The 17,629-nt window shown below is 45.5% G+C and overlaps 1 protein-coding gene across 3 annotated transcripts in view; it reads left to right on the plus strand.

Moving 5' to 3' along the window:
• large1 (LARGE xylosyl- and glucuronyltransferase 1) overlaps nt 1–17,319 on the plus strand; it is a gene marked incomplete at both ends in the record, with an annotated part of 60,696 nt that extends 43,377 nt beyond the window's left edge. The window contains 7 exons of one of the 3 annotated variants that reach the window (XM_079235955.1): nt 1,047–1,172; nt 3,291–3,446; nt 9,916–10,079; nt 11,850–12,128; nt 12,211–12,357; nt 15,441–15,636; nt 17,122–17,319. In XM_079235955.1, the coding sequence (XP_079092081.1) occupies nt 1,047–1,172; nt 3,291–3,446; nt 9,916–10,079; nt 11,850–12,128; nt 12,211–12,357; nt 15,441–15,636; nt 17,122–17,319 (1,266 nt within the window). The remainder of the gene's footprint in view (nt 1–1,046; nt 1,173–3,290; nt 3,447–9,915; nt 10,080–11,849; nt 12,129–12,210; nt 12,358–15,440; nt 15,637–17,121) is intronic. The other 2 variants (XM_079235956.1, XM_079235957.1) reach the window with 2 other exon arrangements.
• Between the last annotated feature and the right edge of the window lie 310 nt (nt 17,320–17,629).

Here is a 17,629-nt window from a genome sequence, read left to right on the forward strand (position 1 = left end):
GGATGATCTGATCCTCAGTGGCGGACCGTGGGTTTTGTATATGCGCCTTCAGTGGATCAGCTGTTCTGCTGTGTCAACATTAAACCGCTTCCTTGGTTCATTAGAAAGATTGTCTCTCTTCCCGTTCGCACCTTCATCGAGAGCTGCAGACCTCCAGGCTCGGGCTCACTTCTTCCATCGGACCCTTTAGTCCCGAGCCTGGAGAAGGAAGAGACTTTTGAAGATCCTATCGGCAGAGACGATCACCAGGAAACGTCTTAGCTCGGAGTCCCAGCGCTCTGCAGCTGTTGGGCTTTAATCTGCATCATGACTCATGTGTCATCAGTCTGTTCTTCTTCTTCAGGAAACACTTGATGTGTCTAATGTGTCAGTGAATAACCACTTTGATGTGAGATACGCTACACATTTTCACTTACACACTCTAATCACAAGCCAGATAATTAAATAATGAATTTACTAAGAGAATGTCAATGAATGCAGTTCCTGTTCGTTCCCTGTCTGAGCGCTGACGTTATGCACACACTCTGTAAACGCAGCAAACAGGTTTATGAGACAACATTTTGCACAAATATGCAGATATTTGTCAGACATTTTCAAATGTACTAAATGACTTTAAAAAGAAAGGCATGGCGGTGCGCCCGTATTGGTAGTTGGGCAGTGTGCTAAACTACCCCCCCTAAATACAAACTCCAAGTCCAAGTGAGGCCCCGGGACAGGGATGCCGAATGTGTACAGATTGTAAAGCCTTGCAAGGCAATTCTTCAATTTGTGATTTTGGGCTATACAAAATAAATTGAATTGAAATTGAATCCAGCAAGTGAGGAAAAGTTAGAAGCTATTAAGAGAATTGGGATGAACCCCAAATCTTCCATGTCTCCCCGGTGTGATTGAGTCAGACCCATGTGACCTCCAGTCTCCTTCATGCATGTCATCGTGTCCAAGCTCAGACTTCAGGCTTGAACATTACCGTCCTCTGCAGTCGGCAATGATGCGTCACCCTGTATAATAATAATAATAATAATGTGTGTGTGTGTGTGTGTGTGCAGGACATCTTCAACGCTGTGATCAAACAGAACCCGTTCCTGGTGCACCAGCTGCCGTGCTTCTGGAACGTCCAGCTGTCGGACCACACGCGCTCTGAGAAGTGCTACAAAGACGTGTCGGACCTCAAGGTGAGCCCTGCTGTCCCCACCAGGCTCTCTCTGTCACACAAGCAGGACCTGACCTGCATTACTCAGGAGCCTCAGCCAAAGGGAGGCGTTTGGTTCTGCTCTCGGCAGTAAGAGCCTTGTGGATTCTGTGAAGCTTGAACAGGTTTGTAGGTTCAGGAGATGTGCAGAGCGTCCAGGTCTGTTATGTAGAACTATAAAGATATCGTTGACCAGGTTTCATTACTTATTCATTAGATGATCAGTTTGGTATTGATGACACCCCAAAGCTCCAACAACAATAATGTTCATTAATGCCTGTTTTGACAGGTCCAAAGCGGATGTCGCATAAATTAGACTTTCAAATGAGCTGATATCTAAATATGAACTTCACGAAGTGGTTATGGATACATGACCCTTGATGTGGGAGAGCAGACGTGACACCCTGAGAGAAAACCAACAGACAAATCCTGTAATAAATGGTTGTTGTCGACGCAATGATGTTTTATGCATAAAAATCCTCCCAGAGGACAAACACAGGATACTGCAGTGGACTGAATTCAGTTGCTGAGCGCTGATTAGAAAGTCAGTTGTGCAGCTGTCTTTCTTTAGTTAGTTTCAGCTCAAGCAGAAAGGGAGAACAGGAAGAAATGCACAGAAAAGCCTTTCCACCCTGACAGAAAGTGAGAGATAAAGGATACGCAGCTTTAATGTGGTGGATCAACGAGCATGGAGGAGGACAGAGAGGAGTCTGACCTCGGCCCATCACACTGCTGCTCCATCGGCTAGAGATAACAACATTATTGTCATATTGCTTTTTACTAATGCAATACAAGCTGAAGCAGTTGAAACGTTTCAAAAGAATGTGTGTGATAGCTGAAGTATACGCACTGGAAGAAGTGGAAGTGGAGGCTGAACATGTGAGGACTGGTTAAAGCTCCTTCACTGGAATATCCCATTGCATTTGAAGCATCAAACTGATTTTTACAAAGGAAATACAAAATGTGAGTATAAGTTTAAGTGAGGTGCCTCGTAAAGATGTGAGGAGGCAGTTGCGTCAGAGTGTCTGTTCATCTACTGCAGGGGTCAGCAACCTTTCGTATCCAAACAGCCATTTTGACCTTTTTCCACCCCAAAAAAATTGGAGCCGCAAAAAATATTTGATATCACAGCTTCTAAAGTTTTATATATAGTCATATTATATATACAAAAAAACTATAGTTTGTTGTATTTATGAAATTATAGAACAAGAATAAAGCCTTTTTTTTTACATTGCTATTTTACCTGTTTATAACTATCAAACAAAAAATAGTCATGTGTCAGCTACATTAAGGTTAATTAAAAACACAACTTTACAGACCTTCAGGTCTATCTATAGTTGTGGCTCATGTGGTAGAGTGTTGCCCTGTAACTGCAGGTAGCAGGTTCGATACCTGTCCTCTTCAGTGAGTTTTACATTTTAAACGCATATCTTTTGCTACGTTTACACTGAGCGTCCTCCTCACTACAGCACCGCAAACGGAGGACTGATCCGTGTTTACTAACGGACGCCTCAGTGTCTCATGAGCCGACACAGAACCAGCAGCAGGAGTGGAGTTTGGAGACGTGATCCACTTCCTGAAAGTAGATCTACTTTACTCAGTTTGCTGCAGCAGTTGAGGAATCGCTCTTCTGCACTCATCTGCGCGTGAGGGCGGGGCTCTGAGTCACGAGGAGCAGCTGCAGGGTGGAGGCTTGACAGCCACGTGACCACATTTTAGTGAAAGAAATTAAAAAAAAAAAAGTTGTCTTTCTCTTTTTTTTGGCAAAGCCTCAGGGAGCCGCAACAGACGGGCTAAAGAGCCGCATGCAGGTTGCCGACCCCTGACCTCCTGCTATCAGTTCAGAGTGTAGGAAATTAGGAAAGGTTCTAACTTCCTCTCATCTCCTTGTTTGATCTAGGTAGATTTAACTGTCATTACTGAAATACATAGTGAGATGCTTGAGTACAGATTGTGTTCAGGGTCCAAAGAGAGCTGGACTAAAGCTGTTGTGCTTTAAGGACTTGTCCAGGATAGTTATCATTTGGAGGTGCTTTGCACAAAGAGAGATCTGACCCTGACAATAACAGTCTGCTCTCTTCTCTGTGGTTCTTCTGCTCAGGTGATCCACTGGAATTCTCCCAAGAAGCTACGAGTGAAGAACAAGCATGTCGAGTTTTTCCGGAATCTCTATTTGACCTTTCTGGAGTACGACGGCAACCTTCTGCGGAGAGAGCTGTTCGGCTGTCCCAGCGAGGCGGACCACAACAGTGAGAATGTAGGTGGAGCCTCTTCCTGTGTTGGGTTGGGGTGTGGCCGCAGACATGAAGAGTGGTGCTAAACTAGCGTAGCAGTTAGTGTCCTGGAGCTGGAGGATGGTCCCGGTTACTGTCAGAATGCATCCTATGCCGATGGATCCATGTAACGCAGAACCAAGGTTCAAAAGCAGTGCAGCCATGAGACTTTAAGCAGCCAGCTGATTGGTGTGCAACAGTCACACTGAGGCGAGAGCCAATAAGGTGGCGGAGCTGGAAGACCCGCCTTCAACCTCCTGAAGTGTTTAGGAACAGCAGGGATAAGACGAGGAAGGCATCATTCAGATGTGGCAGGAAGTAACCCGTCTGCAGTTTTTTCAATTCCATACAAGAGATCCTCTTCAGTTTTAGAGCCGATTGCTTCCTTCAGGGAAAGTGTTTGAAATGTTGCTTTTTTTCATAATGAAAATTATAAATACCAAAGTTGCCAGTGGACAAAATTCTATTTCATTCAACAGGATGATTTTTCCTTTCTTTGACACGTGCACTGGTGTCTCTTCAGGTGAAATGGGAATAAACAGATCTTTATGCATGAACCTAAAGAGTATAAACTGAACCATGACGTCATGTCACACCTTCACTAAACTAAACTAATGAATGAATTAAAGTTATTCGTGAGAATCCAACCAAGCAATTGATTAGAGCTTTCAATAATTGACAGCTTTCAATATTCAATTCTATGGACACGATTCAGTCGCTACTCAAAAGGTTTAGAGGTTAGATAACATTTCTGTTCTGCATGTGCTGTGTGAGCTGTTGTGAGAGTTGCTTTGTTCTAGCGCTGCTCATTGTGAGGGAGATGATGTCCAACATATCTGTCACTAAACCTTTTGCTAAAGATACAAAGGATGAGACCAATCAGCAAAGGCAATAAAGTAGTCCATGAACACGAAGTATGAGTTTACAGATCATTACATCCCTCCTCGTCACTGTGGAGGCTGGTTTATGGCTTTTTGCCGGTTACACCTGCAGTCTATGATTACACGTGTCTTTTGGATTTTTCATTTTAGTTCATTTTGTTTGTGCGCCCCCTGGTGTTTCAGAGAATGATGCGACAAACAGCGCAGAGAGTATGAAAGCGTCTGCGTGCCGCTACGGGCCAAACATGAGCGTGAACACAGCTCAGCCCAGCAACGGGTCGGCACTGATGGGCTCACCTCTCTACAGACGGGTTCAGAACATTCACAGGAGTGCACTAATGTTTAGTTTGTCGTGTTTTGCTTGTGTAGCAAATGGGATACGACTGCATGTCGTTCTGCAACCTTATGTTGCATAATGACAATAAATAATCTTTGCCTATTTGAATCCTGCACCCAGGAGGAACAGGAGTGCAAAAGATGCCATGTGTACAGAATTAACAACATGATACAATCACAACATGGTCAGTCCATATGACATAAATGACACAATTAGAGTAATAATATCAATAGTAGTACATCTCTACATGATGTTTTTGTCAACGTTAATTATTTTGTGATGGATTCTTAGATAGAGGGACAATTATTACTAATAATAACAACAACAGTGGATATAATCAAATAATAATGATAATAAAACCAGTAATAGAAATGTGACTTCCACGGCAGGAGCACGACCACGGTCCAGATATAACCACGATCCATGGAAGCCTGAAGAGGAAGCACAAAGACTCTGGGAAGACGCAAAGTTATGAATGTGCATTAATGAGATATGAATTCACACAGAAGGAGAGACAGAAGAGGAGAAGAGGAGCTCAGTGTATCCTAAGATGTCCCCCAGCAGTCTAGGCCTATAGCAGCATATCTAGGGGCTGGACCAGGGCAAACCTGAAACAGCCCTAACTATAAACCTGAAACAGCCCTAACTATAAACCTGAGCCAGCCCTAACTATAAACCTGAGCCAGCCCTAACAATAAACCTGAGCCAGCCCTAACTATAAACCTGAAACAGCCCTAACTATAAACCTGAGCCAGCCCTAACTATAAACCTGAGCCAGCCCTAACTATAAACCTGAACCAGCCCTAACTATAAACCTGAGCCAGCCCTAACTATAAACCTGAACCAGCCCTAGCTATAAACCTGAGCCAGCCCTAACTATATTTTCACCAGTGCTGTCTCTGTGCTATGATGTTTTCTAAATCTGGAGTGAAGGATCAAGGAAGAAATATGGAAATGAAATCGCAGTCTGTTGGTTTTGTATGAAATCCTAAAGAAATATCTCATCACAAAGCATCGTCATAGAAACAAACTCTCATAACAACCCATCTTAGTTAACCCTCCTAGACAATAAACTGCTTTCCTCAAACCCCAAAAAGTGAGATCAAACTTCAGATCGGCCTCGTCACTGGCGACCCCTCTCTCCAACCCACTGCCTCCCATCATCATTTCAAGGCCCCTTCACAGTACACTTAAAAGGAGACACTTGACTTGACAACTAACTATTCCTGCCAGACTTCTAGAGGAGATGTTATTTTACTCATTGTAACTTTCTCTCTGTCCACTGGCAGTTCCCTCCTGCCTGCATGCAGTAGTGCACCCACCTCATGAAACCTAGCCTTGACCTTCTGAGTTTCCATTCTCATCTTAACACCCAATGTGTCCTCATTAAAGTAACAAAATGTATTTTACTGATCACATTATTGTATTGGATCCCCTTGAAAAGCATTCTTTCATCAGGGATACTGCTCTCCACTGGTTTAAATCGTATTGATCAGACAGAACCTTTTGGTTGTGGCCTGTGGTGTTCACCAAGGCTCCATCCTGGGCCCCTTGTTGTTCTCGTTTGTTGTGTACTTGCTGCCAACGGGACATATCATACATAAACATGATACAAAACCACTGTTGGACGGCACACACATGTCTGTTCCATTAAAATACACTGAAGAGGGACATTCTCATCCGTTATTATCTTGTCTGTCCTGAATGTTTCCCCTGTGAAATGAAAACAAATCATTATTTCCTCAATTTTACAAAAACATCTCGTCTCTCTGTCTACATATGTCACATCTGCAGCCAGAAATCCAGGTGTTTATCTTGCAGTCTGGCAGTACTTTCATTTAAAAAAGCAAAAATGTTTTATCAGCTGAGGTTTTTTCACAGCAGAACTGATCTTAAAGGTCATTTGTACTTTGCTGTACTGCAAATATCAGGATGAGAAATGTGTTTGTCTGTTTCTCTGCTCGGTCTAAGCAGGCATTGCTCTGCTGTCTGTAGAATACAGATGTTGCTACTGTCATGTCTTCGTTTCTTTTTACTGTTAACAATGTTCGTATATATTTACTCAGGAGGGTTCCTAAACTCTCACTTCTCTGGTTGAAAGCAGTTGGTGAAGGGCAATCCATGTACACGTAGTGTTTGTGGAGCGTTTTAGACAAACTATCTCTTATCTGTCTAATTTCTCAAATATATTTCTACCAACTTATCCATACTAAAAATGAGTCATTACATGCAACCACCTGCATTTTTCTTATCCCTTATCGCTCATCCTGGGGTGATATGATTGGTATTGTGTGTGCACAAGTGATTGTGCGTGTATGTGTGTGTATATATGTGTTTTGTGTGTGTGTGTCTCTGTGTCTGTCTACAGCCAATCTCACATTTTTCTGCCCCAAAATGCATAATATTTTGGATGCTCGTGTATGGCGCCGTGCTCAAGGACCCTCGAAGTTGCAGAGACTCGCACTTTTTTTAAACGCCTGTCTGATACTGACATTGATTGACTGCTGACTCACATATATTTTAATGAAAGCTGCAAGTGACAAATAATTGTCTTGTGTCTTTAGAGACCCCCCAACATTTTAGCTATTAAGGCTTTTCAGGGTTTTTGGAAATTATTTAACAATCAAGAAGTTCTGCTGGGTGGAGTTGGAGGGATTACAAGCCGGTCTCAGCAGGGAAACAGTTATTCTAGAGGTGGCTTCCTAAAATGAATGTGATTAGTTCTGCAGGGATTGGGTCATACACCAATGTTTTGGTTGCATTGAAATGTAGATGGTGCAGGGTAAAAGTTAGGGGATCACCAAATTCTCTAGAATCCCTTCTATTTGAACCATAATTGTCTGTACAAGATTTCCTGGCAAACTAAATATTGTGAGGGTTGGGTACTGTTCACATTTGAAGTGATATTGGTATTGCTTTCTGGAATGTGCTACTGGTATCCAGCGGTGCCTTTATCAGTACTTTGCGATGCTCTACTCCATGGACTGTTCAATTTCACCGGCATTGACTTCAGGCGCGCTAACGTTAGCTGTGGCTGCTGCGGGGGACATGGTACACTCAGATTTTAGATATATGTTTTGTTTGGCTCACTATTGCCCTGACTCACTATGACTTGAATACGCTGCAGTAATTTCTCTTTCTCTCTCTACTCTAAGTTATTTTCTCAACCAGGTGCACTCTCAGGTACTGGCATGTAGTGCTCAGCAGTACCAATGTCATTTAGTTGGTACCATAAAGGTACAGAGTCAGAAACCCAAACCCAAATATTTCATTCTGAACTACTATGGGCAACGGACCGACATTGGCATCTCTAGAGCCACAGCACTAGGGGTGACTACAAACATTCTCTTTCTCCCGGTATCTTCAGATTCAGATCATCCGCATTGAGCTGCTTGTAAACCTTTTTATCTCCATTGAATTCTGCATCAATCAGTCTGGGGACGAGCGTGTGTCTGACCACTGTCCTTTCTGCTGACACAGCTGGTTGTGAGGACAGGGGCAACCCAGACCTGTCAGTCAGAGGGTCTACACTGAACTCGTGGATTCCTCAGTAGCGCATGCTCACCACTGGCATCGTGTGTCTCGTGTACATTTTGTATTACTTCAAATATATCCTTATTAGGGAAGAAGTTGGCACAGTCCTTTGCATAACAGAGCGTAACATGATGAATATCTTTGAATAGAAAGTGTGCAGCATTTTCCTCATTTATACAAAAACTGGACAAAAAAACGGCATCAAATAGCCAAGAGCAGACTATGGCAGCCGGCTTCTCAGCCCACCTTCAGAAGAGGTTAAACACTATAGACTGATTGGCCCACATGTTGTACTGTATAACCTGGTTGATTTGAAGCTTAACAAGGCCTTGACAAAGCCTGTACTTGTATACGTAGAGAGTCATTCATCCAGGTGATGCTCCTCCTCAGCTTCTAGCCTGCTGAAGGTCACCATGGTCTGGAGTTGGCTTTTTAGCATCATCCACTATGGGACCGTAGAATTATTTAAGTGCCAGCACTGTGGTCAGTTAATCACATTATAATTTCCCATCATAGTATGCAAGGGGCCTCTTTTTTTGCCAACACTCAATTCTAAAGTGTCCTTAACTCAGAAAATAGTTTGCTCACTCAATTTTTCAGAGTTTGAGCACCAATTTAAATCCCATTAAAGTGATGATTAGACTAATGAAGTCACTGAGGGATTGGCTGCATATTGCAGACCCGGCTCCTTCAGGGCCACCGGGCCCCTGCAGCCCGGGCCCTCACTGCAGCTCCACTAATAACACTGTTCACTCTCCACTCCACCGCTGACGGCCCTGCAGACACTTCTCTGCTCCCCGAAGCAAAATGATTGTGCTTTGTTGAGCTTCATTGATTCTAGTGTTCTTGAACAAGTTACATAGACCAGAGTGCAGAAGGCTGTGTCCATTCATACATGTGTTGCTCTATTAACACGTGGTGGGTGCAGTACACTGCGTAAGACTCCAGGTCTGTGCTCAGCAAATCCTGTACCACTGTTTGTGTATTTGACGAAAGCTAATCAGGGAGAATTAATTAGAAAAGTGCATTTTATTTGTAATCAATTCTAACACCTTGGTGCTAAATGGATTCATGTAAGATTAGAAGTGGCAGACTGGGACACAGAAAAGCCCTCAACACTGAATCCTTGCTGCTCCACAAATATTCGGTACACGTGAAGTTCTCCAGTGAAAAGTATTTTATACAGATGGCGAAGTAAGATGTTACATGAGTCATGCCTCTCCTGTCAGGAGCAACGCTTCCTGACTGATGGGAAAGAACATTGTGCCTTAAGCTTTCATTCAAAGGTCCCTTTTGATTCTTTCTAGGTGTATAAAGGACGGATAAACAACTCAAAGATGAACATTCCTTCATATAAATATCCATTGTTTATTGGCAATGACACTTAGATCTTCCCCATGGAGACCTTCTCGTTGAATCCAAGTTCACATGATAAGTATCCAACCAGAGTAGACTTTACTTCAGCCGGTCTATGACATCACTAATGCATTTACACCAGCATGTGAAGTGATTAATGATTAGTCGACTCTCGTTAATGGTTACTGTTGGTTAATGGTTACTGTTGGTTAATGGTTGCTGGTGGTTAATGGTTACTGTCTCTCCTCTCCATCTGCAGCTCCAGAGGTTAATGGTTAATGGTGGTTAATGGTTACTGGTGGTTACTGGTGGTTAATGGTTACTGTCTCTCCTCTCCGTCTGCAGCTCCAGAAGACTCTGTCCGAGCTGGACGAAGATGATCCTTGCTACGAGTTTCGCCGAGAACGATTCACCGTCCACCGAACGCACCTCTACTTCCTCCACTATGAGCACGAAGCCAGCTCTGACAACACGGAAGTCACGCTCGTCGCCCAGCTGTCCATGGACAGGTACTCTTCACCAGCAGGAACAAAGATCCAGTATAGTTAATACTCCACTGCACGTGAATGGAGAACCTTCAGACAGCCTTGTGTTTGAAAGAGGTTACTGGGGTTCCTTGACCTCCCACAGTATTGGAGCTGATGATGATGGTGGAATAGGATTGTTGCTGAGATGTTGGCTGCTCATAAGAACGGTGGCATTGGTTCCTCCATCGGTGCCCACACTCTGGTTTACGCTTCTCATTAGAGTTACCAGCCAGAATGTTGGATGTTTCTGATAGCAGTCGCTACAACTGGAACCTTCAGAACCATTACCAGAACCATTAGAATACGGCTTCAGTGGGCTTGAAATGAATCGTTAGCACATGTTCCTTTAATGGCTCTCTGGTAGAGACACCCGTCTCTACCAGAAAATGTAAACCTTTCACACACCATGATTATGTAAATGGTGGTAAATGGACCCGTACTCATAGAGATCTTTTCTAGTCTTCCGACCACTCAAAGCTTTAACACTACATGACATCATTCACACACTGATGGGAGGAGCTACCATGAAGGAGCCACATCATTATCAACCATTCATACACTGTAGAACAGCTACGGGAGACATGTAGGGTTAAGTGTCTCAAGGACACATCGACATGGGCTAACAGAGCCGGGGATCGAACCGCCGATCCTCTGATTTGAAGGACGACCTGCTCACCACTGAGCCACAGTCGCCCATATGTATGAATCATAATCTAATACATTGCCATGCATGGAGCCCATTCATGCGCCCAAGAGAATGAACCGTTAAAAACCCCATAGTGTGTTAGGTCTCCCTCAGGAAGAGAAGCTTTGGCCCTGTTTTAATATTGCCAGCATGCTGCGTCCTCTGCTCAGCAGTATATCAACGCAGTGTGTGTCAGCAGCCGTTTGACTGCATCTTGTTTTAATAAAGCCCATGGTGGCCCTGTGGAGGGAAATATTGGCTTTGTGGATCCAAAACAGCAACGCTCAGCAAATAACACACCTTCCTTCATATAGAATACCAAATGACTGGTAGAGTCCTAACACGTGTGACTGCTTCCTCTCTGTGAAGGGCGAGCGACACTGAGCTGGCCGGACTGAACACTACTGGTTTCAAAGCTCGCCTCTGAATGTTGAGTAAAGCCTCTGAAGGTCGAGTAGAGCCTCTGAAGGTCGAGTAAAGCCTCTGAAGGTTGAGTGAAGGTCGAGTGAAGCCTGTGAAGGTCGAGTGAAGCCTCTGAAGGTCGAGTGAAGCCTCTGAAGGTCGAGTGAAGCCTCTGAAGGTCAAGTGGAGCCTCTGAAGGTCGAGTAGAGCCTCTGAAGGTCGAGTGAAGGTCGAGTGGAGCCTGTGAAGGTCGAGTGGAGCCTGTGAAGGTCGAGTGAAGCCTCTGAAGGTCGAGTGAAGCCTCTGAAGGTCGAGTAGAGCCTCTGAAGGTTCGAGTAGAGCCTCTGAAGGTCGAGTGAAGGTCGAGTGAAGCCTCTGAAGGTCGAGTCATGGTTTGGCTTCAGTACATGTGTTATGTAATATAAGTTACATAATGTTAAAATAAGTTGACTTCACCCACCCATCCTCCCTACGTGGATTTATATATTTATATTTGTTAAGCATCGTAAACAAACAAAATCCAGAAGAAACATAAATCTGAACTTGTCAGGTAGCTAAAGCCACAAGAACTGTGAGTTATTCTTTCTCAGAGGTTAATATGTTCATTATCTCACACCAGTAAAAGGGTCTTGAAAGTGAACATGTTGTGATGTCCCCGCCTGCAGGCTCCAGATGCTGGAGGCCATTTGTAAGCACTGGGAGGGCCCCATCAGCCTGGCCCTGTACCTGTCCGACGCCGAGGCCCAGCAGTTCCTGCGCTACGCTCAGGGCTCCGAGGTGCTGATGAGCCGCGGGAACGTGGGCTACCACATCGTCTACAAGGAGGGGCAGTTCTACCCGGTCAACCTGCTGCGGAACGTGGCCATGCGGCACGTCAACACGCCCTACATGTTCCTGTCCGACATCGACTTCCTGCCCATGTACGGCCTGTACGAGTACCTCAGGTAGGAGGAGAAGCAGCAGGCAGCACCTCGACCTGCTTTAGTAGCATACAGCATGTGAGCCAGTCGTCTGTGTGTGTTGTAGGAAGTCAGTGGTGCAGCTGGACATGGCCAACGCCAAGAAAGCCCTCGTGGTTCCCGCCTTTGAGACGCTGCGATACCGTCTGTCTTACCCCAAGTCCAAAGCCGAGCTGCTCTCTCAGCTGGACATGGGCACGCTCTTCACCTTCAGGTGAGCTCATCTGTTTCTGCACAGCAACGTCTTCAGGCTCTCATTACAGCGGCTCCTAACATGTGTACTTGTATTGACCGCTTACTGTGGCAGGAGAGTGTTAGAAAGGGAGGGCGGGAGCTTCATCTCTATCCAACTGGTTCTCCTGTAGCTCTTCAAAGAGCATGAAGCCTCAGCAGGAGAGCAGAAAGAGATCCAGCTCTCCACGTGTCTTTACACTCAACATGGGGAGGTCCCTAATGCTAAAAGAGCGCTAGCAGCAGCTAATATTCACACTGATCTGAAGTCAGTCCATCAATCTGTTGCGTTGTGCTTATTAGCTTAATAAGATAAACACACATACAGTATATGATGCTTCAGAACAAGGACTACTCCTGCTGTCTGTCCATGTTAATATCAGACGTTGTGGATTTAACTAGTGATGCGTTGAGTAGCCTGAGGAAGACACAGAAGAGTAGAGACCAAAGAATAAACACTAAAAAGTGAATACATACTGAATACTCTTCCGTAGGTAACGATGTGTACTTGTAGTGGAGTGTTTTTACAGATTAGCATTAGTACTTTTACTGCAGTAAAGGATCAGAATACTTTGTCCACTGATCTGATACATCAACATCAGATTCTAACATTATTTTAGTTTAAAAATAATGAATAACAAATGATCAGATTAAATATAACATGTAATATAACATGTTAAAGCCAAAAAGACAGCAGTCCCAAGCATTCAAAATCAGTCATCATTACAGGAAGTGGAATCAGACTCGGGCTATTCAAAGGTGTCTGTCTGCTTCCTGCCGTGCAGTCTGCTGAGAACGCTTCATTATTATATCTGAGGGATTCAGAGCATGAAGACCTGGCGAGGATGGGACGACTCGTAATTCCCCCAGTACCCCTAACAGGACTCCCAGAGGGCCGTGGTGGTAGACCTTCTCCAAGTCCACAAAACACATGCGTTACATGAATTAAATCAATCAGAGCATCATCTCCCATTCACTTTAAAAGCCGGATGTTCCTGCATCTGGGACATTGCTATGGCAGATTTGGCAAATTACAGAAGCGGTTTTCTGCAGTGAAAATGTGAAGATTCTGACTTTTGGAGTAAACACGCTGGACGCTCTGGTGTTTTTGAAATGTTTGAGTCACAAGAGTCTGAAACATTCCTCCACCGCTCTGTTTACTGTGTGTCGCTGTCCAGGGGCGGGTGGTGCTGAATCAGTGTGGCTTTGTCCTTGTGAAAGAAGGGAAGGGACAGGTATGTGGTCCTAGAGAGGTGGACCCTCTGGGATCCTCTCCCAGTCGTCTGGTCCATCAGCTGCTCCAGCTGCTCCATTTGACTGCATAAGAGGCAAGGCAACAAGTCCAGACAACATCCCTGGTCCCTGGTCGTGTGTTGCGGGACTGCGCAGAGGAGCTTAAGGACGTCTTCACGGATGTCTTCAATACATCTCTGAGACAAGCTGTTGTTCCGCCATGCTTCAAGGCCACCACCATCATACCTGTGCCAAAGAAACCCACTCCATCCTGCTTCAATGACTACCGTCCAGTGGCACTGACCCCCATAATCATGAAGTGCTTTGAACGACTAGTCATGTCACCCATCAAATCCATTCTCCCCCCCACCCTGGACCCTTTCCAGTTTGCATACCGTGCCAAACGGTCCACGGAGGATGCAATCTGCTCCGCTCTCCACCCAGCCCTCACCCACCTGACAAAAAAGACTCGTATGTGAGAATGCTGTTCATTGACTTTAGTTCAGCGTTCAACACCATCATCCCACAACAACTCATCTGCAAACTTGACCAGCTGGGGCTCAACACCTGGCTGTGTAACTGGCTGCTGGACTTCCTCAGTGAGAGGCCACAAGCAGCACACGTCGGCAACAACACCTCGAGCAGCATCACTCTGAGTACAGGGGCCCCTCAGGGCTGTGTGCTCAGTCCTCTGCTCTTCACCTTGCTGACTCACGACTGCAGAACCAGCTACAGCACCAACCACATGGTCAAATTCGCAGACGACACAACACTGATAGGTCTCATCACCAAGGATGACGAGACCCTCTACAGGAAGGAGGTCAACCTTCTGGCCACGTGGTGCGGAGACAACAACCTCCTGCTAAACAGCAGCAAGACCAAGGAGATTGTTGTTGACTTCCGGAAAGGCCACACTCAACACCCACCACTGACCATCAACGGTGCGGACATTGAGCAGGTCGGCAGCACCAAATTCCTGGGGGTGGACATCAGCGAGGACCTCTCGTGGACAGCCAACACGACATCGCTGGCAAAGAAAGCCCAGAGGCGCCTCAACTTCCTCCGCAAGCTGAGGAAAGCAGGAAGCCCCCCATCCATCATGTGCACTTTCTACCGTGGCACCATCGAGAGCATCCTGACCAACTGCATCACTGTGTGGGGCGGAAGCTGCACAGACTACAATAGGAAAGCCCTGCAGCGCATAGTGAATGCAGCTGGAAGGATCATCGGTGCCTCACTTTGCACTTTATTATTATTACATTGCACTTTATTATTATTACATTGCACAATTCTCTATATGTTGGACAGAAGAGAAACATACTATCGATCTTCTGCATGTTTGCACATTGCACAAAATTGACAATAAAACTGACTTTGACTTTGAAGAGGAGATGTATGTAACAGGAAGATGAGCTCCAGCCCTGTGTGTGTAACAGAGTGTCTAGTGAACACACCAATGTAGGCACATCTTACTCTCTGAATGATTGCCCTCATAAATAACAGTATAATACTTTGCTCATTAACTTTAACCAGGTATTTGTTGGTCAATGGCGCCATCGCTTTCTGCTGCCTCAAGACTCCTTATGCCTCATAAGAGCAACAAGCCCATGGGGGCACTGACAGATCCAGCTTCTTACACAATGTGGGCATGAAAATGACACCTGTGTCGATGTGAAACTAGCAACAACAACAACAGCTGCACTGCTCTGTGCAATGCTGAGCGTGTAAGACAGGGCCCTGGAAGTAAAGTCTAATAGTCCATGATACAGACAGGATTCTTCCCTCTCCCTTCAACTCTAGTTTGGTGAAACCTTTCCTTGTCTCTCCCTCTAGGTACCATGTGTGGACTAAAGGCCATGCTCCAACTAACTTTGCCAAATGGAGAACAGCCACCACACCCTACCGGGTGCAATGGGAAGCCGACTTTGAGCCCTACGTCATGGTGAGGAGGGACAGTCCTGAGTACGACCGCCGCTTTGTGGGCTTTGGCTGGAACAAGGTGGCTCACATCATGGAGCTGGATGCACAGGTACGCACTCCATCTACCTGCTTAATTGTTCCCTAAACTCCTCCTTCATGCTTTAACTGCTAGCGTCTGCAAAAACGCTATCTTGAAATATAAAATACATTGTTGTAAAACATATAAAGATGTATAAGTTATGTTCTATAGGGCTATTAAATAAGCTTGGTGCTTCACAGGTTTATTGCTGCTGCACCGCTAGACGGTTAATGCCCTGTTGAAGAATCACTATGCATCTAATGATGATGAGGCTTCGGTCAGGTTGGGATGAAGTACTCAGTATCCATCTATTTGCAGTGACTTATTCAATGAAAATGCCCCTGGTCCACAGTATAGTTCATCCATCCTCTCTCTCTGTATCTCAGCGTTGGGTTCCGGGTAAAACCGAGCCAGTTCCACATTATAATGACCAGAGGTCAATCACAGGGCTGAGGATTAGTTATGATCGTATCACTCAAGCTGCACCAAATATATAATAAAAGGATGCTATCTGTATGGGAAATATGATGAGATGAACCTGCAGGATAGAATCAACAACTCTGCAGTTCTTCTGCTCGACAAAGCTTCATCGTCTTCCAGCTCATTGTGGGGTTTGTTTCCATCCACAATCTCTGTGTAACGTGCTCAGTTACCTCCCCGAGTTCCCCCCCTCCCAGCACAAATGGCACGAGCAGACCTTAATATCGTTTGGCAACGTCTTTATTCAGAACTGCACCCCAGCTACGCCGCTCTGGGAGACTGCGTCTCTAGCTCCTCTATCTCCCTCCTCCGTCCATCCTGTGGCTTATATAGGGAAGACACACAAAATACGCAATCCACTCCAGCTGAGGCCAATTAGGCCTCATTCCCGGCACCTGTTCCCTGAGCCGCTCCTCCCCCTCTGCAGCTGAGCCTAACCACGCCCCCAGCCACCACACTCTGCTCTGATGTTGTCAGCAGCAGTTACTCTATAACTATATAACACAACTAAGTTGTGACATGGATGATCTTGTCGTTCCTACAATATCTTTACTCAACACGCTGGTTAAACTAGACAGACAGTGAATCATGGTTCAGGTAACTAGGTAACTAGATGATTTAACTAGTGGACTGCTTGTATTCAAAGACGTCATGTGATCACGTTAAACAGTGACTTTCACTTTCACCACTTTATAGCCGACAAAGTGGAGTTTATTAAGCAACCCTGTGGTACGATTAGAGCAAGTTATCTTCCAATCAGAAGATTGGTGGTTCAATCCCCGGCTCCTCCAGTCCATGTCAAAGGGCCCTTGGGCCCGAATTGGTCCTGATGAGCAGACGCATCAGTGTGTGATGCGGAAGACTCCAAGGAGCTTTGTAAAGAAAAGATGACTCATTAATCACCATTAATGTAGCGGTTTGTGTTCACTCTATACTCCAAAGGAATTCTGGTGACACTGAAAGATGTGAACGTTGCTCTGTGGGCCGGATGTGAGGTGATGAAGTAAAGACGCTCTCCCTGTCCTCTCTCTGCAGGAGTACGAGTTTGTGGTTCTGCCCAACGCCTACATGATCCACATGCCTCACGCGCCGAGCTTCGACATCACCAAGTTCCGCTCAAACAAGCAGTACCGGGTCTGCCTCAAGACCTTGAAGGAGGAGTTCCAGCAGAACATGTCGCGGCGCTACGGCTTCGCCGCCCTGAAGTACATGACGGCTGAGAACAACAGCTAGCCACCACTGCAGACGCTCACGGCCCTGAAAAAACTGACTCTTTGGGCCGGGCCCGTGTGAGGCCGTCAGGAGACTCTGAGACTTTGTTAGAACGTTTGACCCGAGCGCGGGTCTTCATGTCCATTCTTTGTCCTCCGCTGTGGATGTAAACTCTGTGAAGGAGGACAGAGCCCTGACCTCTGACACGCAGCAGGCCAGGAAAACAGACATTGCCATATTTGTACGGCCAGCGACCGGGTTGTTGGCAGCGAGTAACATTGTGTGTGTGTGTGTGTGTGTGTGTGTGTGTGTGTGTGTGTGTGTGTGTGTG

This window comes from Taurulus bubalis (assembly GCF_910589615.1).
Source record: "Taurulus bubalis genome assembly, chromosome: 20".
Lineage (NCBI taxonomy): Eukaryota > Metazoa > Chordata > Actinopteri > Perciformes > Cottidae > Taurulus > Taurulus bubalis.